This window comes from Rhinopithecus bieti, unplaced genomic scaffold (genome assembly GCF_001698545.2).
Source record: "Rhinopithecus bieti isolate Rb0 unplaced genomic scaffold, ASM169854v2 scaffold_12592, whole genome shotgun sequence".
In the NCBI taxonomy this organism is placed as follows: Eukaryota; Metazoa; Chordata; class Mammalia; order Primates; family Cercopithecidae; genus Rhinopithecus; species Rhinopithecus bieti.
Genome location: NW_016807142.1, coordinates 101,942 through 117,588, shown reverse-complemented (window position 1 = coordinate 117,588; position 15,647 = coordinate 101,942). Strand labels below are relative to the sequence as shown.

The following is a 15,647-nucleotide window of genomic DNA, read 5'->3' as shown; positions in this document are numbered from 1 at the left end:
GTGGCGCTGCTGAGTTGCACTTTCGCCACGGATCCCCGCCCGCCTGCTGAGGCTCGAAAGACCGTTCTCTGGGATTCAGAAAGGACCCTGGACACCCCACAGGGCTTCTCTAGCTCTCTCATCTTAGAGTGGAGTTTCTGGAGACTGAAGTCACCGTATTCGGGATCAGGGGTCGTTGGGCGGTTTGTGGCGAATCTGCAGCCACGGATGGTGAGCGCGGGGCTGGGGGTGAGGAGCCCGCCCTTCTCCCCTCCCCCTCTGCCTCCTCCCTCTCCGCTCCCTGCCTCCTGCTGGCGCCGCGGCTGCGGGAGGGACCTGGCCTTGGTCTCGGAGGAAGGCGGTGAGGCGGGGCCAGAGTCACGGGGCGGGACTGGGGGCAGGGCCGGGAGCAAGAGGGATGCGAGCTGGAGCCTAAGGGACCGGGAGTTGTGGGTAGGACCGGGGCGGGGCTGGAGATTAGACCGGTCTGTGGGGCGGGGCTTGTGAGGAGGGGGCGGGGCTACTGTACAGCGGGGGCCCTGTTAGAATAGCGAGGTAAAAAGTGGGGTTAAACAGAAGAAGAGTACTCGGGAGAGAAAGGGCGGAGCTTTGGACGAGTCTGGAAAGTGGAGCTGGGCTAGAAATAAAGAACAGAGTTGGAAAAAACGACGCGAGGCTGAAGGGAGCAGGCGGGGCTTGGGCAGGCAGCGGGCGGAGCTGTAGGGAAAGGGCAGGACCGATTAGGGATAACGGGGCGTGACAGAAGGAAAGGGAAGAAACTCGGGAAAAGTAAAGGAGAGGTGCTAGAGAAAAGGTATGGGTCTGAGAGAAGGGGCTGGTTTGGGGCCGGTGGGTGTGAAAGGGCTTGTGTCTGGTAAAGCGGCGGGAACTGTGTGGGTTGGCACGGATGTGCTGCGGATTGCTGGTTGGAAGATGGTGCCAAAACAGCTGATTTAATGTGAGTGGGCCACCTCCTAGCAATGTGAACGTGGGCAAGTTCAGTTCTTCAAGTTCCTTATTTGTAAAACAGAGCTCGAAAACTCTATTGCTAGCTCTTGAGGGTTTCAGAGAACTTGGATGGCAGGGGAGACATCCTTAAACAATACTCCAGTTTTGTCATCAAAGAGGAGCGTGAAAGGTTCTTCCAGGGTTCTGGGACAAAGTCCAAAGCATCTGAAAGCTTCTCTCTTATCTTAATGCAAACTTTGCATTTGACCCACTAAAATGTCTGTTTTCTAAAACCCATCCCAATAAGATCGACATGCCAGGAAGAGGTTTGCTGATTAAGATCTTGGAATCTGAAGTCAAACTGATGAATTCTTTTAAACAAATGATTCATCCTCTCAGAGCCTCAGTTTCCTTATGTGTAAAGTGGGAATAATATATAGTACCTGTTCTCACAGAGTTGTTGTGAGAATTAAATGAGGTGATGCTAGCACACGGTTTGACATGTAGTGAATATTCAAAGAAAATATTATCTGTTATTATCCTTGTTAAAATAACTCAGAATAAATGGATCAAAGCAGAGTTATACTAAGTCATCTCCTTTAGTGGTCAGGAATTCGTTTGAGAATCTGGTGAAAACTTTGGGCCATGTGCAGGATTCGGATTTTATGGAAAAAAGAAAAAAACACTGTGGGCCTCTCTCCTGAGGAAAACATACCAAGTTTCACTTATTAAAGTCTTTGAAGAATGTATGAAGAAGTGATTGGATGAACGTGTTAGGATGGGGATGAATCTAGCTGAAGCCATGCTGGTTCCCCCCTTCTTGATGTGGCCCCAGTCCTTGGGTCCCATAGTCTTCCTTCCCCAATATGCATGAGACAGAGGTGGAGTGAAGATCAGCTTTATTATTGGCATGAAGGCAGGGAAGTGGTGATAGTGCCAGGCCCTCTGCAGGCAAGGAGGCGGAGGGCTTATCAGCCAGCATCCATCCTCCAAGTTGGTCCTCCCAGTGAGGTCCAGGGTTCCAGGTGCCTCTGGCTTAAAGCAGAAGCAGTGGGTGAGCAGACGAGCAGACTGTGAGGCATTGGATATGTGGAATCCTCAGGGCTGCTCTGGAGCTGGGGTCGGGCTGGGGTTGGCAGGGGGTGGGGGCCGAGGCTGGATGTCTCTGGTGCGCATATAGGACAGCAGCTGCTCCGGGATCTCGGCCAGCACATCCTTGGCCAGTCGGGCCATGCTCAACACCTGGTTCCCCGACCGGTCAACATAGTCTCGGAATGGGACGAACTGGGTCAGGCACAGACAAGAAGAGAGAAGCCATGACCAGGAGAGAGGGCATGGGGGTACAGCTGGGAGGCTTCTTTTTTGATCCCCAGCATCTCTTTCCAACTATCATAGTATCTCCCTCCCCACATCTTGAACAGTTTTGTACATTTGCTTTCTCTCCACCTACTTTTTTTTCCACCCTCAACCCACTCCAGTTTGGCTTCACACAGGCCATTGAAACTGCTCTTGCTGATGTCGTCAGTGGCCCTGTGTTGCTAAATCAGTCCAGTGAACAGTAATTTTTAGTCCTCATCTTGCTTGACTTCTCTTTAGCTTTCCATTACATTTGACCATAATTCTTCTGGACACATCCCACTCTTGACACCACACTCTTCTGGCTTCTTGCTTACCTTTCTTGAAGCTCCCCCCTCCCACCACCATTCCTCTGGGTCTACTTGCTCTCTAAACCTGGTCACATCTCTCTCTCAGCTCTCTTCCTGGATGATTTCATACACTTCCATGACTTTAAAAATTGTTCCCTGGAAGGAAGTAGAGCAGGCCAAGAGGTAGGGAGGGAGACTGGAAAGGAGGGATCAGGGGAGAAAAGGGGCAGGGACCAGGGAGAAGGGATCCTGAGAACAGGAGGAGGCCAGAGAGATGGAGTTGGGGCAAGAAGGAGGAGGAGTCTGTGAGAAGGGGCTGGGAAGAGAGAGAGGCCTAGGAGAGGGTCTTAGGGAGAGGAGAAGAAGAAATGAGGTGTGGGGGGAGAGGGGCTGATAAGGGAGAAAAAAACAAAAGAAAATCTGTTTCCTAATGACTGCCAAATGTATATATCCATCCATGACCTCTTTTAAAAAAATTATGTTTTATTTTTATTTATTTTTTTTCTTTTGAGACGGAGTTTCACTCTTGTTGCCCAGGCTGGAGTGCAATGGTGCGATCTCGGCTCACCACAACCTCCGCCTCCCCCCAGGTTCAAGTGATTCTCCTGCCTCAGCCTCCCAGGTAGCTGGGATTACAGACATGCACCACCACGCCCGGCTAATTTTGTATTTTTAGTAGAGACAGGGTTTCTCCATGTTGGTCAGGCTGGTTTCGAACTCCCAACCTCAGGTGGTCCACCTGCCTCAGCCTCCCAAAGTGCTGGGATTTACAGCCCTCCTCACTCCCCATCATCATCTAATCATCAAGTCTTGTAACATTTTCTTCTTAAATATCTTGTGAACCTGCCACTTTCTCTCCCTTCCCACTGCTTCCAGCCAGATCTTTATCACCGCCCTCTACTACTTCAAAGGCTTCCTCACTAATGAGTCTACTTGCCTTTTCTTTTGCCCTCTTACTGTCCACCCACCTTGCAGCAGCTACAGAGATCCTTTTAAAATGCCATCTCACTCCCCTATGTAAAATCCTTCAAGAGCTTTCCAATTCTTTTATAACAAACCCCCAAATTTTGCCTCCCTCCTCACACTCAGTATGATCCTGCTACCCTAGCTTCTGCATTTTTGTTGATTGGGCCAGTTCTTCTGGGCCTCAGAGCCTTCTCACATGCTGCTCCTCTCCCTGTAATGCTTATCACCTCCCCCTTTGGTCTCGGCAAGCTAAAGAACCGTTTCCTGACTACTGTACCTATGTTAGGTCCCTGTTACAGGCTTTCACAGTGGCATTTGCTATTCCTCTGGAGTACTTATTACAATCTAATGAGATATTTATTTGCGTGATTATTTATTGTTGGTTGCCTCCACTAGAGGGCAGGGGCCTTGGGGATCTCCCGACCTACACCATGGATGCACCAAGGCTGCAGCAACCTTCCTATATATCAAAAAGGAGGTATTCAATGGATGAGAAAGGATGAAAGAGTGACGGGGAAAAAAGTAGGAGACTGAGAAGGCAGTAAGTGTGAGTGGCTCCCAACTTAGCCTATTCTTCTCACTGTGCCTCTCAGCTCCGCAGCCTCTCCCAGGTCAGGTCTACCTGAACGATGTCCCGCTCTGCGTAGCGTCCTCTAGAGGACACGCGCACATCATCACCGTCCAACTCTTCCATTGCTGCAGAAAAGACACCCCTCAGCTGATTGGCCTCTCCAGCCCCACCCCCATGTTGCCACCTCCCTTTGAGCTCCCCTTTGGAGTCATCAGAAGAATGCCTAATGCTTGCGATCAAGTCCTACAAATATCAGGCTTTGTCATGGAGTTATTATTATTATTATTATGCCTCCCAGGCAGTCCGTCCTCCCAGGAACCCCAGGGGAAATATTAGTATCATCAGCCTTGATTCTGATAAGGAAACAGGTTCAGAGAAGGTCTGTGACTTGGCCAAGGCTTCACACAAGGGTATCTTACCTTGTCTCTTCTGTGATGCAGGCCCAAGTACCCGACCCCCTCCCACTTTTCTCCTTCGTTCTTAGTCCCACTCAGGGACACCCCTTCCTACTCACCCTCAAACATGGCTGGTCCTACACCGACGATAATGATAGACATGGGCAATGAGGAGGCCTGTGGGGGAAAGAGGGTGAACGGTTGGGGCAAGCAGCCATCACCAGGGAGGTGACTGTTGGCAGACAGTTCTCTGAGTATGTGTGTCATGGTTCTGCACATCTTGTAAGCAGAGGCATTGATTCTCTCTGCCCCAGACTACTTTTTGAAGGATGTTTCTATATCAAGCAGCCTTGAAAAATACAGTATTTTCCTCTAGAGCAGAGGGCATATTTGCATACTGTCCAATATAGTTTTAAAACAAGTTCTCCAGGCCGGGCGTGGTGGCTCAAGCCTGTAATCCCAGCACTTTGGGAGGCCGAGACGGGCGGATCACGAGGTCAGGAGATCGAGACCATCCTGGCAGACACGGTGAAACCCCGTCTCTACTAAAAAAATACAAAAAACTAGCCGGGTGAGGTGGCGGGTGCCTGTAGTCCCAGCTACTCGGGAGGCTGAGGCAGGAGAATGGCGGGAACCCGGGAGGCGGAGCTTGCAGTGAGCTGAGATCCGGCCACTGCACTCCAGCCCGGGAGACAGAGCGAGACTCCTTCTCAAAAAAAAAAAAAAAACAAGTTCTCCCTGGAGACCTTTGGAACAAAAGGCAAGCATGCTTACTGTCCATTATAAAAGACTCAAGTTCCCTAAGCTCAGGGTTCCTCTTCTGTAATGCAACCCGCAGTGGCTGCAAGTGTCATCTGTCCCTCTTCACATCATCCAGTGGGAACTGGGACTTAGAGAATGCAAGCAAATGCTAATACTCCAGCTACTGCTTTTGCTGGAAATCAAAGTCCTCTGTCTCTAATCCAAGAGTCTTGTGTCTTCTGCCAGCATCCATGAAACTGGCAGGCTAACTTGTTAGCTTGCAAGTAGGATAAAATCTCAGCCCCTTCACAGTATTAACATTACTCCTCCCTGCCAAGCCCTCCTCCTCAGACTCACGCTGACGATGGCCTCCTTGGTCTGCATCATGTCAGAGATGACCCCATCAGTGATGATGAGCAGAACGTAGTACTGGGAACCATCAGAGATCTTGGCTGCGGCCCTGGATGAAAGGCCAAATCAGAATCCAGATGAAAGCCAGACAGGCCACAGGAATACCTTACCCCCGGAGCTTCCACAGCCATTGTGTGGGCAGTGGGCAAGACCTGGGGCTTCTGAAACCCATGCTCCTTCCCCAGACCTGGCAGCCTGCCCCTGCCTGCATATATGTATATATATATACACACACACACCTTTTTTTTTTTTTGAGACAGAGTCTCACCCTGTTGCCCAGGCTGGAGTGCAGTGGTGCGATCTCGGCTCACTGCAACCTCCACCTCCCAGGCTCAGGTGATCCTCCTGTCTCAGCCTCCCGAGTAGCTAGGACTACAGGTGTGTGCCACCACACCTGGTTAATTTTTATATTTTTAGTAGAGATGGGGTTTCACCATGTTGCAGGCTGGTCTCAAACTCCTGACCTCAAGTGATCTGCCTGCCTCAGCCTTTCAAAGTGCTGGGATTACAGGCCTGAGCCACCATGCCTAGCCTGCCTTCAGTAATACTTATTGAACACTTACTATGGTAGACACTGGAGATAACATGAGGAGAAAAAATAAATCCATCCCAGCCCTCTGGAGTGAGGCAGACATTAATCCAAGAATCACACAAAAAAGTATAAAATTACCACTGTGATGAGTGCTGTGATGGAAGGGACACTGCTCTGACAGGGTGCCAGAGGGGATCCTGGCCAGGTGCCTGTAATCCCAGCACTTTGGGAGGCCGAGGTGGGCGGATCACTTGAGGCCAGGGATTTGAGACCAGCCTGGCCAACATGGTGAAACCCTGTCTCTATGAAAAATACAAAAACTAGCCAGGCATGGTGGTGGATGCCTGTAATCCCAGCTACTCGGGAGGCCGAGGCAGGAGAATCCTTGAACCCAGGAGGCGGAGGTTGTAGTGAGCTGAGATTGCGCCACTGCACTCCAGGCTGGGTAACAAGAGTGAGACTCCATCATAGATAGATAGATAGATAGATAGATAGATAGATAGATAGATAGATAGATAGATAGACAGACAGACAAATGGGATCCTGATATGACCCAGAAGGTCAGCGAAGTTTTCTTTAAGGAAGTGATGTTTGAGGATAGAGAGGCTAAATGAAAGAGGAGGAGGATCTTTCTAGGAAGGGGGAACAGTAAGGCCAAAGGCACTAGAGTGGGGCTAAACGTCAACTCCCCTGTGTGGAGGTCAGGAATTGAGGGAAGCAGAGTGGGCCATGTGGCTGAGGAAGCACAGAGCTTAGACACACAGGGATTTATCAACCCCGGCAAGATTTTGATGTTTATACACGAGCAAGAGCAAAGGCTGAGGGCTTCCTTGCTTCCCTCTCCCCTACATTTCTTCCCTCTCCCTTCTTCTCTCTGCTGACCACATCTCATTGCCTGGGCTGTTGGGCCCCGTGCAGTCTTCCCCTGGTCAATCTAATAGCTGCTTCCAGAGCTCCTTTTCCTTCTCTCACCAGTCTTTGAAGCCAAGATTTTTTTTTTCCACCTGAAAAGGATGTCAGAAGTTATTGAGTCCAGTCCCTTTATTATGAATATTCAAAAAAAAAAAAAAAGAGACCTAGAGAGGGCACAAAGGTAGTAGGAGACCCTGGTCTCTTGACTTCCAGTCTCCAGTCCTGTGCAGATTGGAAAGGATGAAGCTGTGCTGTCCAGTAAGGTAGCCTTAGCTGCATGTGGCTATTGAAATTTAAATTAATTAAGTATAATTAAACATTCAGTTCCTTGGCCACCCTAGCTACTTTCACGTGCTCCATATCCATATGTGGCCGGTGAATACCATATTGGCCTGCACAGATACAGAACTTTTCCATCATTGCAGAAAGTGCTATTGGATGGTGCTGTATTGAAACCTGATCTCAAAATGTGAGGAAAGGCACAGAGAGGGCGTAAAATTATAAAATAGCTTTGGGGACAGGTGGGGTGGCTCACGCCTGTAATCTAAGCACTTTGGGAGGCTGAGGCAGGAGAATCACTTAAGACCAAGAGTTTGAGAACAGCGTGGGCAACATAGTGAGGCCTGGTCTCTACGAAAAAAATTAAAATTAACTGGGCTTGGTGGCACGTGCCTATAGTCTCAGCTACTCAGGAGACTGAGTCAGGAGGATTGCAGGAGCCCAGTGAACCATGATGGTACCACTGCACTCCAGTCTGGGAGACAGAGTAAGACCCCAACTGAAATAAAATAAAATAAAATAAAGTAATAAAATAATTTTGGCTCAGTTTGCCCAGGGCCCAGAGTGGGAGTGGGTCATGATCCTCTTTTTTTTTTTTTTTTTTTTTGAGACAGAGTCTTGCTCTGTTGCCCAGCCTGGAGTACAATGGCACAATCTCAGCTTACGGCAACCTCTACCTCCTGGGTTCAAGCAATTCTCCTGCCTCAGTCTCCTGAATAGCTGGGATTACAGGTGCCCACCACCATGCCTGGCTAATTTTTATATTGTTAGTAGAGACAAGGTTTCACCATGCTGTCCATGCTGGTCTTGAACTCCTGCTCTCGAGTGATCCACCCACCTCGGCCTCCCAAAGTGCTGGGATTACAGGCATGAGCCACCGCAGCCGGCCATGATTCTCCTTTACATCCCCTACCCACTTCCTGAATTCTGGTCCCAGCCTCCTCAGAGACCTGGCTTGGTACCTTTTCCTGTCACTTATTTCACAAATAGCAATTGCATACCTACCATGTATCAGGCACCAAACTGGGTGCTGAGCATGGAGCAGAATAGGATCTTGTCCTTGGGGAGAGAGAGGTTTAAACTACTAAAATGCATTGAGGTTAGGGCTTTGAGGATGTAACATCTAACCTAAGTACCTGAAAAATGGGTTGGGTTTAGCCAGGTGGTGATGGGGGTAGGAAGCAAAGGGAAAAGTGTTCCAGAGGGAGAGAATGGGTAAGTGCAAACCACGAGGAGTTACATGTAGGACTATAGCAGAGAGGCTGGACCTGGTGACACATCTAAAATCCCAGTGCTTTGGGAGGATGAGATCAGAGGATCCCTTGAGCCCAGGAGTTTGAGACCAGCTGGGCAATGTAGCAAGACCCTGTCTCTACAAAAAATAACAAAATTAGCCTGGCATGGTGACATGCACCTGTGGTCTTGGCTACTTAAAAGTCTCAGGTGGGAGGGAGGATTGGTTGAGCCCAGGAGTTCAAAGCTGCCGTGAGCTACAGTGGTACCACTGCACTCCAACCTGAGCAACAGAGTGAGACCCTGCTCTTAAAAAAATAAATAAATAAATAAGGAACTATAGAAGAGAGGAGACAGTGGGCATAATGGAAGGGTTTGGGGGCACAGGAGGTACATCTTTGGTTCCCTGTAGATGCCTTGCATTTTCAAGGCTATTTTTATCTGGAAGTTAGCTGAGAAAATGGGTGAGTGGCCAGAGGCCAGTTTGTGCCTCACTTGGCTGTAGAGTAGGAAACAGCAGAGTCCATTGTGATCATCAAAATCGCAGATGTATACTTGACATACATCATCTAATTTGTTTTTTTGTTGTTGTTGTTTTGTTTTTTTGAGACAGAGTGTCGCTTTATCTCCCAGGCTGGAATGCAGTGGTGTGATCTTGGCTAACTGCAAGCTCCGCCTCCTGGGTTCACGCCATTCTCCTGCCTCAGCCTCCCCGGTAGCTGGGACTACCGGCACCCGCCACCATGCCCAGCTAACTTTTTGTACTTTTTTTAGTAGAGATGGGGTTTCACCGTGTTAGCCAGGATGGTTTCGATCTCCTGACCTCGTGATCCGCCTGCCTCGGCCTCCCAAAGTGCTGGGATTACAGGCGTGAGCCACCATGCCCGGCCATACATGATCTAATTTAATCCTCACCCCCATTCTATAAGGTAGGCACTTTAAAAGTTCCTATTTTTATGGCCAGGTGCAGTGGCTCATGCCTGTAATCCCAGCACTTTGGGAGGCCGAGGTGGGGGGTGGATCACCTGAGGTCAGGAGTTCGAGACCAGCCTGGCCAACATGGCGAATCTCCGTCTCTACTAGAATACAAAAAGTAGCCAGGCATGGTGGTGCGCACCTGTAATCCCAGCTGCTCCTGAGGCTGAGGCAGGAGAATTGCTTGAACCCGGGGGCGGAGGTTGCAGTGAGCCGAGATCATGCCACTGCACTCCAGCCTGGGTGACAGAGCAAGACTCCATCTCCAAGAAAAAAAAAAAGGTTCCTATGTTTAAAATGAGGAAGCTGAAGCTTGGAGACATTAACTAGCATCCCCAAGGGGTTATGAAGCTAGAGTCCAAGCCCATGCCTGATCAGCTGAGCCTAAAACTGGAGCTCTTGATTCTCTTACTCTTTATCCCCAGGCCATTCTCTGTATAGTCCTCTGTACACAGTGTACACTCTAGTCATATTAAACTCTTTACTGTTTCATGAACTTGCCCCTTCATTCTTCTGTTTTTCACATGCCATTCCTTCTACCAGGCATGCTCTGCTTCTGTTTCTCTGATAAAGTCTACCTCGTCCTCTAGACCCAGCTGAGTAGTCCCCTTTCTGGTACTGGAGCCTATGCCCTACCCCCTCCCTCTAGGATACTGCTCCACCCACCAAGATGGGCTGTCTGCTCCTCTAAGTGGGTTCTCACTGCCTGATCTGCTGGATTAAGCTAGATGACTATAAGTACACTTAAAACACCTTTTTCCCCTAAATTAAACATGGATGCAACGTGAGAAGAATATAAAATTTGCATGAATTTTTAAGATGGAATTCAGAAACTTCAAAGACATTTTCAGCCTGACTGCTTTCGGCTATGCCCCCAGATTCCCCAGAGGGACGCTGTCGCTTGCCTTTGCCGACAGGCGACTTGCTAGAAAAGTCTGGGAAGCTCTGGTCTACAGAAGGTAATGATTTATTTATATTTCTGTCTCCTGCACCAAGGCGGGAGCTCCCAAGGGCAGGGACTAGATCTGATTCATCTGTGAATCTTCAGTGCCCCAGCAGAGAACTAAGCACACAGCAGATGCCCTTTGAATAGTGATAATGATAATAATAGTAACAGTAATAGCGAACACCTGTAGTATTTATGATGCGGCAGGCACTGTTCTGGGTGTTTGACATATATTAATTAGTTCTCACAACAACCCTATGAAGTAGACATTGTTACTTTCCTCATTTTACAAATGAGGAATAAGGCACAGAGAGGTTAAGAGTCTTGACCAAAGCCACAGCTAGTGAGTGATAGAACCAGTGTGTTAACTTGGCTAGTCTGGCTCCAGACCCCACACTCAGGATACACTGCCCTTTTACTGAATGTTAACTAAGTGAATGAATAAATTTTGAATTAGTGTAGTTGCATAAGATAATATTTAAGAAGTCCGCTTAATAACAACAAAAATATGATCAGGTTCCAGTATTAGTGGGGAAAAAAATCAGTAGTGAAATGTTATATGTATAATAATTTGACTATAATTATGGATGCATAAGGAAAGTAACTATATACATCTACATTCCATGGGCAGTATTCAGGGTGATTTCTTACTTCATTTCTCTATTGAAATTTTCTACGGTTATTATTAAAGAATCTATTATCATTACTGCAAATTAGAAAATAAACAAATCTACTAGAATTAATACCTGAGTGATAAAATAATCTGTACAACAAACCCCCATGTGTCAAGTTTGTTATGTAACAAACCTGCACGTGTACCCCTAAACTTAAAACGAAAGTTAAAAAAATAAATAAATCTTTGCTAGGGGAAAAAGTATATGGGCTTATAAATCTCACTGAAATCCTTTCACTTTTACTCCCTTTTTGTTTCATCTTTTTTTGTTTTTTTTTTTTGAGACAGAGTCTCGCTCTGTCGCCAGGCTGGAGTGCAGTGTCCGGATCTTTCAGCTCACTGCAAGCTCGCCTCCCAGGTTTACACCGATTCTCCTGCCTCAACCTCCCTGAGTAGCTGGACTACAGGCGCCTGCCACCTCGCCGGCTAGTTTTTGTATTTTTTAGTAGAGACGGGGGTTTCACCAATGTTAGCCAGGATGGTCTGGATCTTCCTGACCTCGTGATCCGCTCCGTCTCGGCGTCCCAAAGTGCTGGGATTACAGCTTGAGCCACCGCGGCCCGGCCTGTTCACTCTTTTTTACTTCTAAGCTTTCTGAGGGAGTTTATGTTATGCTGGGTTTATGTTAGCTGGGTTTCTTCTATTTACTATAAAGTGGGGTTTGCTTATTTTTTATTCAATCAAATAATCTTTTTCTTTTTTAAGGTCAAACAGAGCTTATTTATGTTTATTGACATATGTTTGGTTTTAGTTCTGTCATTTCATAAATTTGTTTTAAATTTATTTTAATACCCTCTGGTTTTTAAAGTCATTTGATATATGATCTGGGTTTTCTTTGCTTTGCTTTATGTGTGTGTGTGTGTGTGTGTGTGTGTGTGTGTGTGTGTGTGTATTTTTTTTTTTGTTTTTTTTGAGACAGAGTCTTGCTCTGTCACCCAGGCTGGAGTGCAGTGGCGTGACCTGGGCTCACTGCACTGTCTGCCTCCCGGGATCAAGCAGTTCTCTGCCTCAGCCTTCTGAGTAGCTGGGATTACAGGCGGCCGCTACCACGCCTGGCTAATTTTTGTATTTTTAGTAGAGACGGTGTTTCACCATCTTGGCCAGGCTGGTCTTCAACTCCTGACCTCGTGATTCACCCGCCTCGGCCTCCCAAAGTGCTGGGATTACAGACGTGAGCTACCGCGCCTAGCCTGCTTTGTATATTTTTATTCTGAAAACTTGGACAGTCACGCTTCTAGTTTTTAACTTATCATTTATTGAGCATGTACCATGGGCCAGACACTGTGCTAATACTTGTTACACTGTTATCTAATTTTAACCTTGCAATAACTCTGTAAGGAAGCTGCTATTGTCATCCATTATCATACCACCTTACAGGGAAGAAACGGATGCTTAAAGAGGCTAAGTTGCTTAAGGTCACATGGTTAGTGAATGGTGGAGCTAGGATCACACTCAGGTCTTATGCTAAAACTTATGCCTTCACCACAGTGCTGTAGGCTCTTCTCTCTCTTACCCAAACTCAAGCCCTGGGTTGTCATTCTCAGGCAGTGGGGTTAGGGTAATTTGCTGACGCCCTTTCTGCCCCATAATAAGGTACAGTCATCCCTCAGTATCCACAGGGGATTGGTTCCAAGACCCCTGTTGATACCAAACTCCTCAGATACTCAAGTCTGTTATATAAAATGGTGTAGTATTTGCATATAACCTATACACATCCTCCTGTATACTTTAATTTTTAAAATTTAAATATTTAATTTTTAAAAAAATGAGCCAGGCATGGTGGCTTATGCTTGTAATCCCAGCACTTTGGGAGGCTGAGCAGGCGGATCACCTGAGGTTGGGAGTTCAAGACCACCCTGACCAACATGGTGAAATGTCTCTACTAAAAACACAAAAATGAGCTGAGCGTGGTGGCGTGCACCTGTAATACCTGCTATTTGGGAGGCTGAGGCAGGAGAATTGCTTGAATCTGGGAGGTGGAGGTTGCAGTGAGCTAAGATCATGCCACTGCACTCCAGCATGGTGACAGAGCAAGACTCTGTCTCAAAAAAAAAGAAAAAAAAAAAAGAGATGGGGTCTCACTATATTGCCCAAGTTGGTCTTGAACTCCTAGGCTCAAGTGATTCTCCTGCCTCAGTCTCCTAAAGTGTTGGGATTACCCACTGTGCCTGGCCTCTCCTATATACTTTAAATCATCCCACATTACTTAGAGTGCTCCTGACTGTCCTTGGGGAATCAGTCCCTTATGTGGGTCCCCTCATTTCTCCCAGCCTCCACCCAGTTCCCTTACCTGGCCACTTGGTTGATGACAGGAGCAAAGTAGGTGGGCCCGTAGAGCTGCACTGTGCGCAAGCTCTGGAAATAGCTCTCCAGCACACCCTCGATGCCCGCACAGTTGGGGTCCTCATCATTGTTGTTCTGTCAAAGAATATGCCCTGCCAGGCTGAGCCCATGCAGGGTACATCCAGGAGTGCTCTGATTCCAGCTCACTCCTTCCATTTTCCATCAGTCCCTTTCATGCTCCCCTCCAAACCCAGCCCTGCTCCCCTCTCTGCTCTGCTATCCTCTCATAGCTTCCTGTTCCTCTACATGCCCTTTGAAGAAATATAAACAGAACAAAATCATCAACTTGGGTGAACCAGATGCCAGGGCATGGAGATTAAGCTCTGGCCAATACCATACCAGGGGGAACTGGTGGGAGATCCGTCCCTCTGGGGGCAGCTTGGCCCCAAAGCCATAAGCTGGGAAGAGCTTGTCACTGTCATAGTCCTGGATGATCTCTCCCACTGCCTTGAGGGCCATGGCATAGGCGCTGAGCTGGTAGGGACTCATGTAGTGCAGGGAGGTAGGCTGCAGAGGATTCCCTGTAGGGACACAGGAACCCCAGCCTCATGATCATCTGGATCATCCATCTGCTCACCTGCTTATCTTTGTGTGCATTCATCCATCTGTATCCATTTATCTGCCCTCTGCCCATGTCCTCCCTCCTTATTTTACCCAATCATCCATTTGTTCATTTATCCATCTATCCACCTACCCATCCCTATATCTATTCATCCATTTACCTACCTACCCACACATCCATCCATCCATCCACCCATCCACCTGGCCATATATCTATCTTTCAGTCTACTTATACATCTTTATCCACCAATCTCTCCATTCTCTTATGCAGCTACCTGCTTACCCACTCATCCATCCATCAGTCCATCCATCCATCCATCCACCCATCCACCCACTTGTCTACTTGCCATTTTTCTTCATTTTCCATCCATCTATATAGCAGTATTATTTTATCCATCCAGCTATCCAGCCCTCTCCATTCCATTCATTCTCTTGTCTGTTCTCATATGGATTTATCCACTCATGCATTTCCCCTATCTAATTACTTGTTATTTCCCCAACTTAAACTTTGGTCCATTTGTCCACCCACATACCCATCCATGCATCTACTTGGCTAACCTATTATACTCACTCACCAACCCATGTACCCACTCCATTTGTTCATGGATCTATGCATTCATTCAAGACTCACCACCTATACACCTATCCATCTCTCCTTATACCCCCTTTCTCTCTCATCCATCAGCCTACTCATCCACCTGTTGAGCTATATATCCTTTCAACCCTCTGTGATCCATCTACCCATCTATTTTTCTGTACTCTATTTTCCTGGCTGGGTTTTGCCTAAGTTTGTGCTTCTTGGGTAGGTAAACTCTTATCCCTAGGTAGGAATCCAGACCAACTCCTAATGACTCCCTTAGAAGTCCCTTCCCACCTCCCCCTTTTTCACTCATCCATGTCTCACCATTGGAAGCCGTGAAGTCAATAGCTACTGTGAAGTTCAGCTGTGTCCTGTTGGGGAAGCAGATGAATTGAGAAGTGAGGAACTAATAATTATTACTTCACTATTTCTCAAACAGTAATGTGCATATGGATCACCTGGGGCTCATGTTAAAATGCAGATTCTGATCCAGATGGTCTGGGTAGAGCCTAACAAACTCCCAAGTAATGCTGATGCTGCTGGCTCATGGACCACACTTTAGGTAGCAGAATTAAATGCCTGCTGTGTAGCAGGTGTATTATAGGTCACTTAATTTAACCCTTACTATAGCCCTGAAGTAGTAATTAATATCCCCATTTGGCTGGGCGCCATGGCTCACGCCTGTAATCCCAGCCCTTTGGGAGGCCGAGGCAGGCGGATCACCTGAGGTCTGGAGTTCAAGACCAGCCTGACCAACATGGAGAAACCCCCCCATCTCTACTAAAAATAAAAAAAAATTAGGCAGGCGTGGTGGCGCATGCCTGTAATCCCCACTACTTGGGAGGCTGAGGCAGGAGAATTGCTTGAACCCGAAGGTGGAGGTTGCAGTGAACCAAGATCGCACCATTGCACTTCAGCCTGGACAACAAGAGTGAAACATCGTCTCAAAAAAAAAA

The 15,647-nt window shown here is 47.6% G+C and overlaps 1 protein-coding gene across 1 annotated transcript in view; it reads right to left on the bottom strand.

Annotated features, from left to right (window-relative positions):
- Positions 1 to 1,809: 1,809 nt before the first annotated feature.
- The window catches only part of CPNE9 (copine family member 9), a 26,792-nt gene continuing 12,954 nt past the window's right edge, over positions 1,810 to 15,647 (bottom strand). Inside the window, 7 exon segments of the mRNA XM_017880355.1 lie at positions 1,810 to 2,211; positions 4,162 to 4,235; positions 4,625 to 4,682; positions 5,604 to 5,706; positions 13,498 to 13,625; positions 13,890 to 14,071; positions 15,016 to 15,097. Of these exon segments, the coding sequence (XP_017735844.1) occupies positions 2,026 to 2,211; positions 4,162 to 4,235; positions 4,625 to 4,682; positions 5,604 to 5,706; positions 13,498 to 13,625; positions 13,890 to 14,071; positions 15,016 to 15,097 (813 nt within the window). The 3' untranslated portion in view covers positions 1,810 to 2,025.